Source organism: Oncorhynchus kisutch, linkage group LG2 (genome assembly GCF_002021735.2).
Source record: "Oncorhynchus kisutch isolate 150728-3 linkage group LG2, Okis_V2, whole genome shotgun sequence".
Taxonomy (NCBI): domain Eukaryota; kingdom Metazoa; phylum Chordata; class Actinopteri; order Salmoniformes; family Salmonidae; genus Oncorhynchus; species Oncorhynchus kisutch.
Window position 1 is genome coordinate 30,795,147 of NC_034175.2, and position 20,616 is coordinate 30,815,762.

General features: G+C 42.6%; 1 protein-coding gene across 1 annotated transcript; it reads right to left on the reverse strand.

Annotated features, from left to right (window-relative positions):
* Positions 1 to 1,437: 1,437 nt before the first annotated feature.
* tent5ba (terminal nucleotidyltransferase 5ba) lies at positions 1,438 to 19,981 on the reverse strand. The gene is made up of 2 exons (XM_020498532.2): positions 19,327 to 19,981; positions 1,438 to 2,957 (listed from the first exon to the last, which is right to left on the reverse strand). The coding sequence occupies exons 1-2, from the start codon at positions 19,477 to 19,479 to the stop codon at positions 1,926 to 1,928; spliced, it is 1,185 nt and encodes a 394-aa protein (XP_020354121.1). The 5' UTR covers positions 19,480 to 19,981; the 3' UTR covers positions 1,438 to 1,925.
* Between the last annotated feature and the right edge of the window lie 635 nt (positions 19,982 to 20,616).

Sequence of the window (20,616 nt, forward strand, 5' to 3'; positions counted from 1 at the left end):
TGGCAGCGACATAGCAAGAGAGAAGCTACCATGCACTGACATTTTGAATACCATTGTGTGTATGCATGCTAAACTGAATACATCTTCTCGGGAATGTCTGGATTTGGATCATTTAAGCTAAATGATTGCACATTATGATTGCACTTTATAATGTTCGGTAAGTTTTTAATGTTACCATTAATGTATGCTCCCAAGTATCAATCAAGCAAGTGAAAGGAAATGACAATTCCAGATGGGCATCCACTCCCTCTGCCACATTTGACCATGTATTAATCCACGCTGGCCACTCAACCAGTGACGCAACCATATTCTGATATATACACAAGCAAAATAACATGGATATGGCATTATTCAAGCAAATAGGATTCAGTTTCCACTGACAACATGGGTGGGAGAACAAACCAGCCTTTGTCAAAGCTTTAGTATCACACCAGAGAGAGGCCATTGTGCTTCAGAAAGGCCTTCTTATGGTTCATGTCCTCAGATTGTAATGGATCTTACAAGCCCAGTTTAAGAAGTGGCACTCACTCAACAGACACTATGTTTTTCCACAGGCTAATTCCTGGAACTGGTCTGGGTTGTCTTAGTTGTCAGTATGTCATCAAGATAATCATAGCTACATTACCCTCTTAAAAGGGTGGACAGCTGCATTTTTGTTATCTAGAGCAACTTACAGTACCCACAGTTTTTATGGTGTAGAAATCCTATCCCTTTATGGGTAGTTAAAGATGCATGTACAACAGATGACAGGATCCATAAACTAGGAGCTATTTTGGTATTGTTAGGTTCTAATTCTCAGACTAAAACACTCAGACACTATGAAAGCTTAACCAAGTTTATTCTTCCCAGAGGATCAATACAGCTGCATTAGACAAAAACATTTTCACACAAGCACTGATATTTACACAAGCACTCCTACACATCTGTACAAACATCGTTCTTTACTGCTAGGCAGGACACTAGTGGCCCGTATCGGGCCATAAACTTTTATTTCTCCCTTAATGTGACCTGACCTGACCTCAACCCCCCTCCATCACTAATCCATGGCTCTCTCCCCTTATCAATGCCTGCCACATGTAAATCGCTTCCCTGAACTCAACACATTCCAAGCTTAATTGCACACACTATATACGTTCCTCCTATAACCATTCCCTTCTGGTGTACACTCTAAACCTCAGCACTCCCTCAGTGACATGAATAAGTATATTTCATATTCTCAGAACCCAACAATATGAAGGCCTTTCTTTCCCATTTACACAGGCTATGTTTATAATACACATATTTCAGAATTTAAAAAACACGAGGATAGGGATTTTTTTTAAATTGTATTTATTTAAAATTGCATGAAGATGAATGTCTCTGTCCCTGAAAAGAGATTTGGAGTAATCTAGGCAACACAAACCCCTAAAAAAAAAAACACAGCTCTCACTTTACAGAGGCATTTTTGTAAATTGCTCAGATCATTTTAGGCACTTGGAATCACAATAATCCCTTCTGTTCTGAACAAAATACATCTTTGGTCCTGTAACTGTTGTTTAAAAAATAAGTCAACTGAAGCAGCAGTCTGAAAATAAAGCTTCATAGTTTGTTTCTTCCAAAATAAATGTTTTTATTTTCTTATTTTTTTTTAATCTAAGATTTCTTTCTCACTTAAGGAACTACTTCAACATTCTTGTTACATGTGAAAAGGACCGTCAACCGTCAAAAAACGTTGTGTGAGGAGAAATACAATTGTTGAGAGAAGATTGGCTAAAATCATACAGCAGTAAAGGATCGTTTCAGTCAAGTCACAATTCCATTTGCTTAGTTTATTTATTTATTTGAAAGAGAAAGAGCAATGCTGCCATTCCGCAGCTCCAACCCAATGGAGAGAAACATTGGATGCCACATCCACATCCACCTCTGCCCTGCACATGCTTGTTAGCTCAGTTACAGTGCAGCCAAGTATGGTGAGAGTTACTGTAGTGAACTAGCGGTGGCTGTGGCTGCACATGTGCTATGTAGTAATTGCTGAAGTTGATGTCACGCACGTAGGGTGCGGGCTGGTAGAAGCAGGTGACGTTGGTCACCGTGGGGATGGCGTTCTGCTCAGCCAGCACCTGTAGCGCCAACATAGAGATGAGGCTGAGCGTCTGGCGCCGCTCATGGCCCATCAGACACACAGTGCTTTCATTCACCACCTGGTGCAGAGTCATCAGGCATTCATAGCGCTTGTGCTCCATGCCAGCAAAGTGGTTCTGCAGGTAGGCCTCCAGCTTACGCTGCTGCTCGCAGATGTCAGAGAAGTCGATGAAGAAGCGTGAGCACATGTAGCGCTGCAGAGCCTTCATCTCTGTTTCACAGATGGGCCTGAACCCCTGCGCCAGCAAGTGGCAGTACTTAAGTAGCCCCCCGCCTCGGATCTCCTCGGGGCTGCGCGTGGCAATGATCCGCTGACACAGATGACCCATGGCACCCTCAAAGTCCCCATACACACTCTCCCCAATCACGGTGGGGTGGAAGCTCTCAGACATGGCAGTCTCTGAGCAGTGGTCAAACTGCAGCAGCGAGTCCAAGCCAATCTGGAAGGAGTCCACGCTGAATTCAAACTGCCGCCTGAGAGAGTCCACGAACTTGAGCTCCACATTCTTGCCCGTGTTGTTGGACAGTGAGATGAGGCTCCAGCGGTCTGTGTCGTTGCATACTTTCACCAGTTTCTGCACGTAGGCCTCTTTAAGGGTCAGCGGCGAGATGCGCTCCTTTCTGACCCCCGCTGGTAGGAAGTCCAATAGGCAGTCCATTACCACGTCCTTGACTAGCCGGAAAGCCTGGTCGTCCTTCAGAGACACACCGAAGATCAGGTCCAGGTCCTTGTAGCCCATGCCAGTGTCCTGGTAGAGCACATGGCTGGCTGCAGAGCCGTTCAGCCGCACGTCTTGTACTGACACGCCCCTCTCCTCCAGCCGCGCCCGCACCACCTGGGTAAAGGAGACAGAGTATGTATTAGACATACGCTCAAATGCTTTTCATTTTTATGTTTAATTACAAAAAATACATTTCTGAAGTAATATAAATGTAAATGGTTATGTCCAAAGGCACTTCTTGCCCATACAGGACAGACATGCCTTTCCCTTGTGGAACATTTGCTGACTTTGGTGCCAGACCACCTGCCTCCTCCTTGCCAACATTATTCATCCAAACACACACACACACACACACACACACACACACACGGACCTGCAAAGACTCAAGTAAACATCTTGAGACATTTCTCAATGAGTTCCAACATGGGCCTCTGGAAAAGTCAATAGGCTGTGTAAGCACTAGGCAGAGATCAATACACTGCTCACGAAAGTACATTTAATCATCACCGCCATCAGTTTGAATGGAAACTAACAGGCCCAGGATAGCAGAAGAGTTAGGACTACTCACTGAGGATCTGACTCACTGTCTGGGTCATGCCTGTTTCACAAGGGCCATGTTCAGTAGGAACAAAATTAAATAAGAAAAACGAATTTTCAGGTTTCCATTGCAAAACTTTTTCAAACGCTTTCTGTTGCATGCTTTAATGAACACAAACCAGACGGCAGCAGTTAGTGCTATAGGATTTATACCCCTGCACTGCGATTCACACCGGTAGTAAGCGCTTGCCTTAGCATAGGCCTAGTGGAGCAGACAATGAGAAAATCTTGCTCCAATCTCCACAACCGTTGGGTCAAAGGTTTCACTTTCAGAGGCCCGGTGATCTGCAGGACCAGTTCAGCAAAGAGGCCGCCACAATCATCTGTGAAGAGCGTGTCCCAAGTCTGACATCACTGGGTCTATGCTCCATAGTTAGATAGTGGTAGGAATGGCACGCTAACAGAAACTGGCAGTCACACTGAGAAAGTGTGTCTAGAAGACCTCAGGAAATACAAAGATGTGGCACTAACAGCACACTCTAAAGCTAAACTCAATCCACTTGGTGGGTTGGCACCATTAAAATGCACAGTTCGTGCATGTAAAGGAAACATGTAATTTACTCTTAAAATCCAAAGAGCTCTTTCGGTTAAGAATCGGTGTAACTTGCATTTGAAAGTGATCACAGCTTTCAGTCAGAATCCTCAACACTCTCAATAAGGCTTTAGCACAGGCAGATATGTAAGCTAGATGCTAGGAAATGTGTAGTCTACATTTCACCAATTTTTTTTTTTTATGGTAGAACATGGTAGGCTGTACTACCATGTTCTACCATACATTTTTTGTACTTATTTTGCATGCAACAATATGCAGTAAAATGCAATGAAATACAGAGAAACTTTTAATTTAAGAATTAATCATTTTAGCTAATGTTTATAAAAAGCCCACACACTGATAGGTGTGTAAATAGCCCATCCAATCTACCTACCTCATCCCCAATGTTTTCTTATTTACTTTTTTGCTCTTTTGCACAACAGTATTTCTAATTGCACATCATCATCTGCACATCTATCACTCCAGTGTTAGTAATTGCAATTTAGTAAACTTCGCCACTATGGCCTATTTATTGCCTTACCTCATCACGCCGTTTGAACACACTGAAACTGGAAACACTTATCTCCCTCACTAGCTTTAAGCACCAACTGTCAGAGCAGCTCACAGATTACTGCACCTGTACATAGCCCACCTATAATTTAGCCCAAACAACTACCTCTTTCCCAACTGTATTTAATTTTTATTTATTTATTTTGCTCCTTTGCACCCCATTATTTTTATTTCTACTTTGCACATTCTTCCATTGCAAAACTACCATTCCAGTGTTTTACTTGCTATATTGTATTTACTTTGCCACCATGGCCTTTTTTGCCTTTACCTCCCTTCTCACCTCATTTGCTCACATTGTATATAGACTTGTTTATACTGTATTATTGACTGTATGTTTGTTTTCTACTCCATGTGTAACTCTGTGTCGTTGTATCTGTCGAACTGCTTTGCTTTATCTTGGCCAGGTCGCAATTGTAAATGAGAACTTGTTCTCAACTTGCCTACCTGGTTAAATAAAAGGTAAAAATAAAAAAATAAAAAAATAATAATAAAACACACAGTATATAGACTTTTTTTCTATTGTGTTTTTGACTGTATGTTTGTTTATTCCATGCGTAACTCTGTGTTGATGTTTGTGTCACACTGGTTTGCTTTATCTTGGCCAGGTCTCAGTTGTAAATGAGAAAAAAAATTAAAAAACTTAAAAAATATCAAAGAGCAAACAATCTTAAATACAACTGGAAACTGGACTAACCTATTGTACAGATCCTACACATATTATATCTCAAGTACTTGCATCACACTTTAGCAAAACACCTCTCCAACTCTTACCTCCCTACCTCCTCCCATTGCAGCCTTCAAATCTCCTCGTCCTGACAGATTAGTGTCAGTCTGACAGTAATTAACACTCTCATCATGTCCATCAGATCATAAGCTGCCTCTATTTATACATAATGGGTTAGGCTGCAGACAGACAAAGGCCTGCAGTTTCATTCAACAGTACACCCCTAAGCGCATAGACATACATCATGGGCTCTACAGCAAAGACAGACATGGGCTCCATGATTGGTATGTAATATAATTAAAGCTAATTGAATGGTGTGGGTCACCTTAATGCCAAATGATACTAAATTCTTAGTAACCTTTTGATCAGTAGCCTTATATTGCTTTCTGCAACAAAGTAGCAGTGTCCAGTCAGATTACAGTTATCAATTGGACAGGGACTACAGATGCTGTGAAACTAGACTAAGCTAGACTCAACACTTAATAGTGCATTCAGAAATGTTTCATACCCCTTGACTTCATACCCCTAGATTTCGTCGGGTTACAGCTTGAATTCAAATGAATTAATATGATCTTTTTCTCACCCATTTATTGAAAATGTAATACAGAAAGCACATTTACATACAGTTTAATTATGCCAATGTGCTTTCATTAATTGAAAACCCTTAATTTATTTTATGAGAATTTGTAAGATTCTTGTTTGCATAAAATAGAGGGAGTCCAGTCTTTTCAATAATAGGTAACAGAATTTATTCTCGGAGCGCGCTGCCACTTTACCACGAGCAACAGTTTATATACAAATCATGACGTAATTTCATTGCTAAACAGAACCCCCTCCTCTCGACCGGGACAAAGTGAGGTGAAAAGTTCATTCTAACATACTAACACACTCCCAGGTAACTTTTGACCCCTCAACATTATCGATCAACACTGAGCTGACACTTCTAATTAACAGAAAACTTAGGAATGCACTCACTGTCTTATCTAAAAAACCCAGAGCTCAGTTCCGTAGGTTCAACCATAGGCTAACGACCTTATGTGTTTACACAGTCCACAACCCATTCGTTTCTTCCTAGTTGGAATGGTTTTCATTAACTTTAATTACTCCTTGTCCATGTCTCACAATCCCTTCTTGTGAACTCATATTGTTAATCAGATATAATAAAACAGAGTATAAGTTTTACTTAGTTACAGTTCCATTTAAAATTATTTGTTCAGTCATTTAATCATAACTTTCCCAACAACAGTACCAGTAAAAAGTTTGGGCACCTACTCATTCCAGGGTTTTTCTTTATTTTTTACTATTTTCTACATTGTAGAATAATAGTGAAGTCATCAAATCTATGAAATAACACATATGGAATCATGTAATAACCAAAAAAAATTGACATTTACGTATAACGTTTTTGGTCAGAGTGCATGTGTGTTTCAACTTTTAAAAGTCTACTAGAATGCTTAAAAGGCTGCTAAAATATCTCTATCCTTTTTTGGCAAGGAGGATATCGGTATCAGCCAAAAATGTCATATCGTTGCATCCCTAGTCACAAACTTGAAACATGACATTTGAATACATTCAATAAGATTTGCAGAAGTCCATTTACAACTATTAATATTCTGCTGTGAATCAAAAACACACTTGCAGATTTATCTGCACACACTTGTCACGTTACCAAGAGATTCATAAGCTTATAGAAAGTTTTGTACGTTTGTATAAAAAGATTTGCAGTATTGCTGCAACCATTGGCTGGATTGTTCCATCAATCAAATCTAAGGAAGTAGCTTGAAGAGGAGAAGTCATGTCTACAAAGTAACGGTAATTTGTTTAACAATGGTACATTTCAGATGAAATTGACAGCAGCTCATTTTTATAAATATATTTTTTTTATTTCACCTTTATTACATCTTAGAGATAAGAGTTCTGTCAAATGTAAATCATGGAGCGCCGTATGTCATGACCGTGTCTTATATTGGCTGAAAACTTAAATTCTTGTTAATATAACTGCACTATCCAATTTAGAGTAGCTATTACTGCGAAAAAAATTCCATGCTATTGTTTGAGGAGAGCTCCTAACAACAAAACACTTTTTTCACGGCGACAGGTTTGATAAATTCACCTCTGAAGTTGAAATGTGTACTTACATTCTGAAATCTTTCTCTGATTTATCATCCCAAGGGTCCCAGAAATAACATGAAGTTTCGTTTTGTTAGATAAAATCCTTTTCAGATCCATAAAATGGTCCATATGGCATGCACGATCGATTTTGTATTTCCACTCATTCAATTTGCAAAGAAAGGAATCTGAAAATTGTACCCTAAACGTTGTTTCAACCAGTTGAAGAGCATGCATTTTGTTTTACTAGCATTTGGAGGCCACGGAAGGAGTGTTGTATGGCATTGAAGCTCGTTTGGAGGTTTGATAACACAGTGTCCAAAGAAGTGTAATGACATTCATCCTAGCATTACTAATCAGCTTAAAATCAGGAAGCTTTAAATGAGAGGAGAAAACAAATATAATATTTGCTAGTTAACCATCTTAAACATAATTTTCCTTATCGTCATTTCCGGTCACAACTTGTAAACTTGTTTACGTGCTGCTGAAAATTTCTTTGCTACCTGCCAACTTTAATGTTTTTTACTTTTTAATTACCGTTTAATATTTTTTATTTTTCTCCCTCGCTCAACTTTTTTCATTCAACTTTTTCACCCCGGACACTTTATCTGGACATGGTGTCGTGGAAGGATCAGAATTTGTTGGTAACATTTGTAAGATGTTTAATATTCATCAAATGTGTGTAAGTTACTTCTCATCAGAATGGTATTTTTGTGTAATTCTGTGGTGAGGTTTGCAGTTATCTGTTATGTCAAAACTAGGTTGCATGGGCCGCTGAGAGGGGAGAGGTCAAAGTGTCATCATGTGTAAACATATCTTTCACTCCCTACCTTTTTCCCAGTGGAGAAAGAAGGGTTGCAGTGTCTGGAATCATTCTATGCTCCGTTTTATGTTGTTTCTATCTTAACCTATAGCCTCACCCTCCTCTCCGTGAGTTTGTCCAGGAGGTTGTATTTTGAGTGGGTTGTATATAAATTACAATTTGATATATGCCTGTTGATTTGGAGGATTGGTTTATGGTTCTGGGGTTTGGGAAAGAAGACAAAGCTGAACGATGAATTATGTCTATGCTGTCTGACTATGTGTGTTCTTTGCTATTAAAGGAACTCAGTTGCATTGTAAGGGGGCTCTCAGAGAATTCAGGGGGAGACACTGAATTTATCTGAGAGTCACAGGATTGTGATAGAGCTGATATTCTCCTTGCGGAGATGGTGCAAAATACATCAACACGGTTGGTCCCTGGGATTGGGCTGGCCAACACGATTCGGTTTGCTTGGAAGGAAAAGGAGTTGGAGCCTTTAGGACGGGAAACCTTTGGAAGGATAATATTGATGGGGATTCTAAAGCTGACGGTGAAGGACGTGTTTTGTTTCCAAGGCAACTCGTTGGAGGGAGCATACGACGTGGCACTATATACAAAGGAGAAACACGATGATATCCTGAGAAGGGCAAGAGCAGTGGGAGGTGAGAGGCCGATGAGCCACTATGAAATAACAAGAATGGCGAAGAACAACTTTAGGGTTGTAACTGTCAACATTTACAACCCATACGTTAAGGACGAAGAGGTGAGGGCCTTTCTGGGGAGATACATGGATAACGTCTCCTCAGCAAGGCACCTCAAAGACTCCCTTGGATTTTGGAATCGGAGGAGAGGCTTCCAGGCCCTCCTCAGGGAGGACCCAAAGGGACATGGTGGCTACCTCCATCCTCCTGCTATGTTCTCCCTAGGGGCTGACAGGGGGACGTTGTTTTATGCCCCCATTTTGCAGGCGCTGTATGGCCCACGGCCACATATTCGCTTCGTGCAGCACAAGAAAATGCAGATTTTGTGTATCTGAGGAGCACGAGGCGAGGGATTGTGACAAGCCTAAGGCGTGCCATGGGTGTGGCTCATCAGCACACCTGTGGCGGGGGTGCCCGGCTCGTCAGAGGTCATATGCGTCTGCGGCTGGGGGGGGAGCAGGAGTGGGGGATGGGGGAAGAAGAGGAGGAGAAGGAAGCACGCCTCATGACCAGAGTACAGGTCCAGAGGGGAAGGCCGCAAGGAAGGAGGAGGAGCAAGAAGCAGCGGATGGAAGAGAGAAGGAAACAAGGCACTGGAGTAAGAGAACCAGGAAAAGCGGCGGAAGAAGGCAACCGAGTGGAGGAGCATGAGAGAGAAGAAAGCGAGGGAGGAGTGTTGGAGAAGGAGACAGTGGAAGAGCAAGTGGACTGGGGGGAAAGTGCCCTGGTGGAAGAGATGAGGGGTATGGTGGAGGAGCTGGTGGGGGGGGGAGGGTGGTATCTCTCCACTGCCGCCATCACCAAAGAAGAGAATGAAGAGGATTGGCGATTGGCCAACAGTGAGAGGGAGGGGATGGCCAAGAGAGTGATGGGGGTGGGAGAAACCTCTGGGTTGCTGCTGGTGTCCCCAGGCCCTCAACTTCTGTTGGGTGGGGACACACCTAACAAGACTCAGGACTGGGTACAGGAGGAGGTGGGGAGTTTTTTGTTTGGGGACTCAAACAGATTTTTTTTCCAAACCAGCTGCAGCACTGGGGAGGGGGAGGAGTGTGGGGGTAGACCCAGGGTGCAGGGCACCCCGGAGCCAAACACTATTCCTGCAACCTGGGTTGGTGAGATGGAGGAAGAGGGGGGGATGTCTGGAGTACGGATGGTGTTCTCACCGGTAGATATGGAGCAGGGGAGCATCGGGTGAGTCTCCTGTTTTTGTTTTTTTCTGTCTGGGTTTAGAATTTGAGTATATTACATGATTTTATTTTATTCTTTCATGGGATCCTGAGGGATGGAGGTTCACCTGAGGGATGGAGGGGATGTTAGTAGGTTTAAGAGGGAGTGGGACAAGGGGGAGTCGGTTTGGGGTATTGGGGGGGTGCACTCATCGGGGGTAGGGATTTTGTGTGGGCACAGGGAGGTAAAAGTGGAGGATTATTTTGTGGTAATGCAGGGGAGGGTTATAGGGGTGGATGTCACGATAAGGGATTGTAAATTTAGATTAGTGGTGGTGTATGGGCCACAGGTGGTGGCAGACAGGAGGGAGATGGTGGACTGTCTGACGCCCCTGTGTGTCACAAATAGGAAATTAGTGATAGGGGGGATTTTAATACAGATTTAGGAATAGGGGAGGATAGCAGTGCAGGCGCCATCACCAGGCTAATGGCTTGCCATGGTCTGGTTGATGGTGGTCTGCACACTACTCCGAAAATGGCTGGTCCTACATAGCGCCAGGGGGGTTGAGGGGGGGTTGAGTGGAGGCTCGACTATATTTTTGTACCCAGGTCTTTGGGTAAGTTGTCGGGCGGCTGTTGCCTGTTTTCTTTTCGGATCATGACGGGGTGCTCCTGCAGGTGGGGTCGCCAGTCTGCCTCTTTGGTAAGGGGTACTGGAAGTTAGATCGGGATGTGCTGGAGGAGCAGGCTTTTGTTGACGGGTTTTATGGTTTCTTTTCGAGGCTTGAAGGCCTCCGGTCCATGTGCGAGGGGGTGTTAGAGTGGTGGGAATTAGTTAAGGTGAGGATTAGGGCTTTTATAATAGGGTATTGCAAGAGGAGAAAAAGGGAGGAGAGGAGGGAGGTGGATCGTATCCAAAGGTTAATTGAACGAGTACGAGGCAGGCAACCTCGGCGGGTCGTTTGACTGGGAGAGATCTGCAACCCTAAAGGCGCAGCTCAGGGAGTTGCAGGAGCGGAAGGCTCGAGCTTTCCTGGAGCGTGCGCATAGTGGCTTTCTAGAACACAATGAGACTTGTTCTGCTATGTTCTTTAAGTCGGTTAGGGCCAGACAGAGTAGGAAGGTAATGCATGGCGTTAGGGAAGAAAATGGTAGTATAGTTAGAGAACCAGAGGATATGGTCAGGGTGACAACTGATCATTTCCAAGGTTTATTTAAGGAAAGGGAAATAAATGTAGAGCAGGGAAATGTGTTTTTAGAACACTTGTCCAGGCGGTTGCCGGAGGACATTAGAGAAGTGATGGAGGCCCAGATTTCACTAGAAGAGGTTGAGAGCGCTCTTAGGAGGATGGGAAAAGGGAAGGTGCCTGGGATGGATGGGCTGCCGGCTGAGTTTTATCTCAAGTTTTGGGGTATACTTGGACCAGTGGTCCTCGAAGTCTTGAAGGCCATCCTTGAGACGGGGGTCCCGGGGGGATCAATGGCTGTTGGTGTGCTGTCACTTTTATATAAGAAGGGGGAAGTAACAGACCTTGGCAACTGGCGGCCGTTGACCATGCTGCGTGTAGATTACAAGCTACTTGCAAAGGTTTTAGCAGACCGGTTGCGCACAGCCCTTCCCTACATCGTCCATGAGGATCAGACGTGAGGGCCGCTCTATTAGACGGAACCTACAGTTAATCAGGGACTCCATCGCTTGGGTTGAAGATAGAGGACTGCCTTTAATGGTAGCAGCGCTAGATCAGGCGAAAGCCTTTGATCGCGTGAATAGATCCTTTTTATTCAGAGTGTTAGGTCGATTAGGATTTGGGGAGAAGTTCATAGGATGGATTCGTACATTTATATGTCGGGGCGGGGTGCCGAGTTAGTGTAAATAGTCACTTGGGTGACGTTTTTGACCTCTCGTCTGGGGTCAGGCAGGGGTGCCCACTCTCGGCTCTCCTCTTCGTTCTGTACATGGAGCCTCTGGGGGCTGCCATTAGGGCAGACACAGGGGTGGAAGGCTTGTTGATCCCTGGAAGTGGTGGGCTGCGTGTTAAGATGACGCAGTACGCCGACGACACTTCCTTACTGCTGTGCAAGGACTCGTGCCTGACAAGGTCCCTTGCCATCTTTGGGGATTTCACCCGAGCGTCGGGAGCGGTTCTGAACCATGCAAAGTCTTCCGTCAAGTTTTTCGGTAGATGGCGCGGTAGAGCGGATGTGCCCGGGGGGGTTCTCTCTCTGTGAGGGGGCCCTGAGGATTCTCGGGGTCCATTTTGAGACCTCCGGCTCAGCGACGCTAAACTGGAACATGCGTATCGCAGAGGTACAGAGGAAGCTAGCAATGTGGAAGGCTAGGTATTTGTCTTTTATGGGCAAAGTCCTGGTCCTAAAGGTGGATGTGTTGCCGTCTCTTTTGTATTTGGCGTACATCTACCCATTGCCGGCTTGTCTGAGGAGGCCTCTAGTGAGGCTTGTGTTTCAGTTCATGTGGAGTGGCAGGTGCGAGTGGGTCGCCAGGGCACGCATTATCTGTCCCATCGGGGAGGGAGGTAGGGGGTACCACATTTCCCCCTCAAGCTGGACACAATTTTTGTTTCTTTCTTGTTAACGGAGCTTGCTCATCCAGTGATACACCCGTCCGGTTACCTCCTGCGGGTGTTCTTCTCGTATCAGGCGAGAAGCGTAATGGTGTGGTCTAACACGGGTCCTCAGGCGGAACAGCTGCCGTGGCACTTTGGTCATGCGGCCAAGTGGCTGCGTGCGCACCCTGAGGTTGAAGTTGCCCGAGTAGGTTTAGATCACAGGCACCTGTACGAGGAGGTCAGAGAGGCAGAGAGTCCGGCGCCTGTAGTGGGCATCTCGGAAGTGGTCTGGGAGGGAGTGCAGGCGCGGGGTCTGGACAACAGGCTCAAGGACCTGAATTGGTTGAGCCTCCATAAGTGCTTGCCGGTACGTTCCATCATGTACCGTTATAGTTTGGTGCAATCCCCCACCTGTCCAAGATCCTCTTGTGGCAGGGAGGAGACTGTGCGCCATGTCTTTTGGGACTGTGCCTTTGCCGGAGTAGTATGGGCTAGGGCACGGGTGTTGTTAGGTTTGGTAAGGGGGGATTTTGTATTGACGTGGGCCAGGTTAGAGAGAGGTGTAGGGAGAGCGAGAGGGACGGATCGGGACAGGTTTCTGCTCTGGCTTCTCATGAGTCTCTTTAAACGGGGGCTGTGGGAAGCCAGGCAGAACATGGTGAAGACAGGGAGAGATTGGGGGGTGGAAGGGATAGTGAAGGAGGGTGGAAGGAGATTTGAGGGGGAGGATGAAGAGGGAGGAGAGGAAGTGGGGGCAGCATGCTGCTCGGGAGGGGTGGAAGGGGGGTTTAGGGCTGGGTGTCATTTAGATTTGTAATAGATTAGGGACGGGGAGATAGGGAAAGGTAGTTTGTAGGGTGACGGGGAGGGAAGATGCTCCCCTGAGGTTTTGTTTGGGGTTTTTGTTTAGTTTAATTAGTTAAATTAAAATACCATTATTTGAGTATGTATGAAAATGATGAGTTGTAAAGTATGAATGGTATTGAAGATAATAAATTATTTTTTATTTAAAAAAAAAAAATTTTAAAGGTCTGTTTTGGTTTTTCGCGTTACGTTTAGTGTTTTTGTATTGTTTGTTATCATATTTATTAAAGATGTTTAATAATAACCACGCTGCATTTTGTTCCTCCTTTCCTTCACCGGAAGAAAACCTTAACGTGCTGTTTGAATGAATGCTTACGAGCCTGCTGCTGCCTACCATCGCTCAGTCAGACTGTTCTATCAAATCATAGACTTAATTATAACATAATAACACAGAAATACAAGCCTTTGGTCATTAATATGGTCTATTCCGGAAACTATCATTTCGAAAACAAAACGTTTATTATTTCAGTGAAATTACGAACCGTTCCATATTCTATATAACGTGTGGCATCCATAAATCTAAATATTGCTGTTACATTGTACAACCTTCAATGTTATGTCATAATTACGTAAAATTCTGGCAAATTAGTTCGCAACGAGCCAGGCGGCCCAAACTGTTGCATATACCCTGACTCTGCGTGCAATGAACGCAAGAGAAGTGGCAATTTCACCTGGTTAATATTGCCTGCTAACCTGTATTTCTTTTAGCTAAATATGCAGGTTTAAAAATATATACTTCTGTGTATTGATTTTAAGAAAGGCATTGGTGTTTATGGTTAGGTACAGTCATGCAACTATTGTGCTTTTGTTAAATCATCCCCCGTTTGGCGAAGTCGGCTGTCTTTGTTAGGAAGTAATAGTCTTCACACAGGCCAGGCGGCCTAAACTGCTGCATATACCCTGACTCTGTTGCAAGAAGAGAAGTGACACAATTTACCTAGTTAAAATAAATTCATGTTAGCAGGCAATATTAACTAAATATGCAGGTTTAAAAATATATACTTGTGTATTGATTTTAAGAAAGGCATTGATGTTTATGGTTAGGTACACGTTGGAGCAACGACAGTCCTTTTTCGCGAATGCGCACCGCCTCGATTATATGCAACGCAGAACAAGCTAGATAAACTAGTAATATCATCAACCATGTGTAGTTAACTAGTGATTATGATAGATTTGTTTTTTATAAGATAAGTTTAATACTAGCTAGCAACTTACCTTGGCTTACTGCATTTGCGTAACAGGCAGGCTCCTCAAGGAGTGCAATGAGAGTCATGTGGTTAGAGCATTGGACTAGTTAATCTAAGGTTGCAAGATTGAATCACTGAGCTGACAAGATAAGAATCTGTCGTTCTGCCCCTGAACAAGGCAGTTAACCCACCGTTCCTAGGCGGTCATTGAAAATAAGAATGTGTTCTTAACTGACTTGCCTAGTTAAATAAAGGTGTAAAAAAATATATATTTTTAAAAAATAGGCCAAATCGGTGTCCAAAAACACAGATTTCCGATTGTTATGAAAACTTGAAATCGGCCCTAATTAATCGGCCATTCTGATTAATCGGTCGACCTCTACTTTGAACGCCATTGGGATGCTGTGTCTTTTACGCATCCATGTGTCTGATTGGAAGGCACCCTTGTAGTCCTCAATAATGTAAATGTTAACTCGCTCTTTCAATTGCATTCAGTACCATCTCTCTATATTCCTAGGACCTCCAGAACCTTCTGACCAACTACCTGCGATCTCTCCAGATCAAACTATGTAAACCTCCTTCGCTATGGCCGTCTGTGTGATGACATATAGATTATTATCCTAGGTGTGACTGGTTGGATTGGATTTACTGTACTCACTCCAAAACTCAATACTAATGTGTGTCCATCCCCTTATATCCAGGTGTGTCTGCTGGGCCATGGAACTCTAGAGCAGCACATCAAAAAGACCTGCCATCCTGTTGTCAGCAGACAGTTCCCGGAGGAAGGATGCAACTATTAAGCTTTTATAACAGCTACATTTTGGGGATGATCACCAAACAAAGTTTTGTATAAACTACTCATGTTCATACAAAACAATACATTTTTCATAGCCGGTTCTAATATAAGTTATTCACATTCTTAATAATTACTATGGTAACTTAAACATCAAACAACATGCATACTTTCTCCATCAAGACTTGGTGCTTAGGACTCTAAAAGGTCTAAAATCAATGCAAGTCTCATGTCCAGGGTGAAAACATTTTTAGTCATGTATTTAAGACACAGGTGTATCAACTAAAATGTTTTTTTTATCCCAGACAAGCCTGGGGGGGGGGGGTCCAGTGAGCCATACAAGCTAGAACCGCCACTGATCACAAGAGAACATTCCTGACTTGAGGATGCTATAGCGACTGGCAAGTGACAACAGCAGATGACAATATGGCGTAAACACTATTGTCAACACATTATTTGAATAGTATGTTGACACTCACAGCAGAAATGTTGTCAAACGTATGTTCCCAAAACACTGTTGGGTAACAATTATTCTATTCCTATGAGTGGTGCCATAATAAAGTCCAAAAAACACTAAAACTATTTAAAAAACATAAAATCAAGCTGATCTTCAGAGACTCATTCATGTTTGTTATTACATTTACCTTTCTTCAGAAGAGGCTTATAGAGTAAAATGTGAAGTTTTTGTTTGAACAGAACTGAAGTGTGTCCAGTTTATTGGTAACTATTTCAGCAAGCAAATGGGGTTGTTATGAAAGTCAGGCTGGGAAGATGACATATGGTTCTCACTAATCCTGGGGAACACCCTGTTCCAAAATATGGAACAGCACCTGCATAGTCAATCAAGCATTTATCATAAAGGTTGAAAATATCCACTACCACATCCAGAAATCCTGGATTAATTAATCATGACTAACTACATAACTGTCAGTCAAATCAATATGTTAATTGTTAAACCAGCTGGCATGATCTTTCAATTGCATAACCACCATCCATCCCATGCATAAGAACATGTCTGATGTAGAGGGGGACATGAATGAAAACCAGCAGACGGGGGCTGGAGATAGAGTTACAGCAGGGAGATACTGGTACTGGCCAGTCCAGATTATTTAACATGGTTAGTCTCATTGAGATCAAATCTATTTTTCAAGAGAGACCTGGACAGATAGCAGCACCACCTTGGTAGACACAACACAAGCCACTGTCTGGAAGGGGAGAACCATCCTCCTCAGTCAATTTCATAAAAATGTAAATGGTAAAACAATTAAAAAGTGATAGTTTTTAGATAAAATTATACTAAATATAATCACGTCACCAAATAATTAAAACACTATTTTGCAAAGAAGGTCTACAGTAGCCTTAACAGCACTGTAGGGTAGCACCATGATATAGCCGGAGTACAGCCATCTTCTGTCCTCCTTTGGGTACATTGACTTCAATACTAAACCTTCTCAACCCCTTCCATAGACTTACACAGTAATTATGACAACTTTCGGATGACGTCCTCCAGCATGAACTGACATGTTGTCCACCCAATCAAGTATAAGAGAATGAATCTAGTACTGAAAGCATAAACTACAGCTAGCTAGCACTGCAGTGTATAGAATGTGGTGAGTAGTTGACACAAAGAGAGAGAAGGATAATAGTTGAACAAATTAATTTCTTCCAAAATTAAGGAGAAGCAAGAGAGAAATAGAGAAAGATTATTTTTTTCCACTTTCAGTTTCACTTACTTAGCAAATGCAGCTAGCTAGTTAAGGCTACTGAAACACCATACTCATACAGAGTGATACTATGTTAGTTAGCTGGCTATGACTTTCCAACACAACAGTGGAACTCTTCCAAGTCAAGGTAAGCTTTTGGTATTACTAACTTATTACCACCGGGGCCTGCCGGTGTAACTGCTTTCTGACTGTACACTGTAGCAGGTTTAATAACATGTTAGTTTTATTAGCTATGCTGACTATGAATATGCTGACTATGACGTCACTTTAACTAATATGGTGACAACAATGTAGGCTGTGTGTAGCAGTTCTGCTTGGAAAGGTTTTTTCACCTGATCCCATACAGCTGATGTGTTGTGCATTGAAGTCCACAAGCGAAGGGAAGAGGTGAGAGGAGTAGAGTGCATAGATGCGACGAGGAAGACAAAGTGGCTGCTATGAAAGTGAACTGTGTTTCAGGGTGTATTAATTCCGCTGATTCTGTTGAAAAGGTTTCTTAAACGGAAGCAAACAGAACAAAACGGGGATAACATACCTGAATTTGTCCAATAGAAACTCTCGTTTGCAACTGTTGGACTAATGATTACACACTATATAAGCTAGATGCAGGCAAGAGTGTGCACGACGGTATTTCATTTCATTGTCTGTCCATGTGTCACTGTCTGCGACCTCAAATTTCTCTCTCGAACTGTGTGCACCTACGTTGTAAACTTTTATTTATAGGCTGGGTTGTAGTAAAGCAACCTCATGATGGGTATAGAGAAAATTTGAGTATCAAGTAGTAGCCTAAACATATCGCTGTTACATTGAACTGTGTGAATGGAATACGAATGAGAGTCATCCAATATGCTGTAATATGCTCATGAAAACAAAAATCATCCTCCCTTATCTTAATTGGCATTGACCGCCACTGTTCTCTAATGATACAAAATGACAGAGCCTTCTGCCACCGTCAATTGGAAAGGTATTGTCAATAGGCATATCAGAAAAGTGGAGTATATCAAAACTCCCATCTGGACGGATATTAGAAATAGACCCATAATGGTGCAAGACACTTCCAGTCAAATGTGACTCATCAGTGGTAATTAATATACTATGGTGACTGATGACAAATGGATTTGATGCGAGATTTGAGATTTGATGACAACATAAACTGTAGCAGCAAGGTAAATTAAGCGACCTGTTTTGTTAACTAACTGTATGAATCAGCACATTGCTGTAGTCTACTTTTCTTTAAATACAGTTACAGAAATCTAAATTGTTGCAAAGAGTTACCCCAATGGCTATTGTTAATGGGTTAACACCTACTGAAGCTCACTACTGAACAGAGTGGAAGTCAACAGTAAAGGTCCTATATGGGGCAGGGTTGGAGTTCAGCTCACACTTTGACCTGAACTAGAGAATGACTATTGCTACAGTGAATAGATATGTATGATAGGCATCAGTTTGGTCTCAGACTAGACCTACATGCATAGTACATTTCAATCGGAGGTACTCAACCTGGTATGATAAGTAACCAAACGTAACACATGGCAAGAACTAATGTTGGGTGGTTGGTTGGGGTGGATAGTGGGCATATAAACGCAAACGTCGAGCAACCCTAAGGTTGCGAGAGCAAATCTTATCACGGACAACTTCAGAATTTTAGCAACTTTAGCTACTTACTACTTTTTAGCTACTTTGCATGTTAGCTAACCCTTCCCCTTACCATTTTGGCTAACCCTTTACTCTAAATTTAACCCTAACCCATTGCCTAACTGATGTTAACAATCTAGCTAGAATTCGTAAAATCATAAACTTCGCAAATTCGTAACATATTGTACTTTTAAAAAAATCGTATCATACAAAATGAGTGATGGACATCCACAAATTAATGCATACCATAGGAAAGGTAACACGCCATACTAAATGAGTATCTCGGATTGACATACAGAATAATACATCTTCTGTGACCAGGCCGGTCAGAGACATGGCTCCATCACTCAATAGAATATAGGCGAATAGACTACTTTAATATGCCATAGGGACATTTTATTTGCAACAAAGCACATGCATACTTGGCATACTAACAGTACATCACAAAACATGAAGCGATTCAGAGTAGACAGCATATACTCAGTATAGAAGTTGTGGCGCACGCGCTTTACCTGAACGATCTGCCGGGGTTGTAGAGAGAGTGTAGGGAAATTTCCGCGGCCGTGAATCGGGATTGCTTCTCTGAGAATTGAGTTCAAACGACGTACCTGATCCCAAGACAGCACACAGAACCGCCTACTCTGATCCGACGTATCGCTTGACATGGCGATGTGGCACTGAACAGAGTTTTTTTTTAAATATTGGAATGAATGCGGTAGTCTAATCTTGCTGTATCACTCCCGGATCAATCGGTTGAGGTGTGCGTCTTAAAAATGCAGGGGGGAATAATGAATGGATGAGTTTGGTCAATCGTGGTAAATTCCAATAGCCTACAAATGTTCAGTATCCGTTTCCTCATTCAGCAAAGTAATGAAGATGTGATTGCTGTCAGATACTTGAAGTTTGAAATGCAAAACACGCTTAACTCTTTATCCACATATGTTAAGCTGATCAGTCACAAGTTTGCAGCGAATCGTTATCCAAAAAGCTCATCCAAGGTCTATAAAGGCTCCTCATTTGCATAGAGGCTCTGATTTTTTTTGTTCACTCATTAATTATCAAGACCTTGCCTTGTTGCGAGTGCCACCAGTCAGTGCAGAGAAATGTTTGGCACAACCTGTGTACTAGTGACGCATTTCCAGAGCCTCCACCCCTTTCCATACTCACTGATATCCCCCAAGAAATTGGGCGCGTTCGACATTGAGAGCAATAGAGTATTTTTGAAGGCACTAACTCCGCCATGGTTCGTTGGACAAATGCATTTCTGTAGGGTTTTTGGAAAAACGCAGAAAATAAGGTATGTTGTAAACACAGGCTGAGGAGATCGTGTACATTGAGTCCTATGCGATAATCTTCATCACCTAATGTCACTGTTTCTTAATTTTGTAAGTGTTAATGTAATTTTTAAAAAGCACATAAAGCACATAAAAGGCTTCATAATTGATAAAGGTCATGTTAACGGACTGATATTATCTCCAAAGAACAAAACGTATAAGAGCTCCTAAGCCTGTGTTAACCTCAGATCTTATGTTTGGCATTTAATTAACACAAAACCCTTTCCCCATTCATTTCCACCATGTGAATCGCTGAACAAACCAGAGGTAACTAATTTCCGTTTTTTAAGGACTAAAAGCTGGCAAACTCTATTGCAGCTGACATTAAACTCGAGTCGAGGAGTCAGTAGATCAGTTACAATTTACAATAAAATAAGTTGTTGTTCACTTACCATCATTAATAAGCTATACCATCCTTCTAAACATATGTCAAATTGTTTAGTTGGCAATGCCTCAGAGTTCTACATA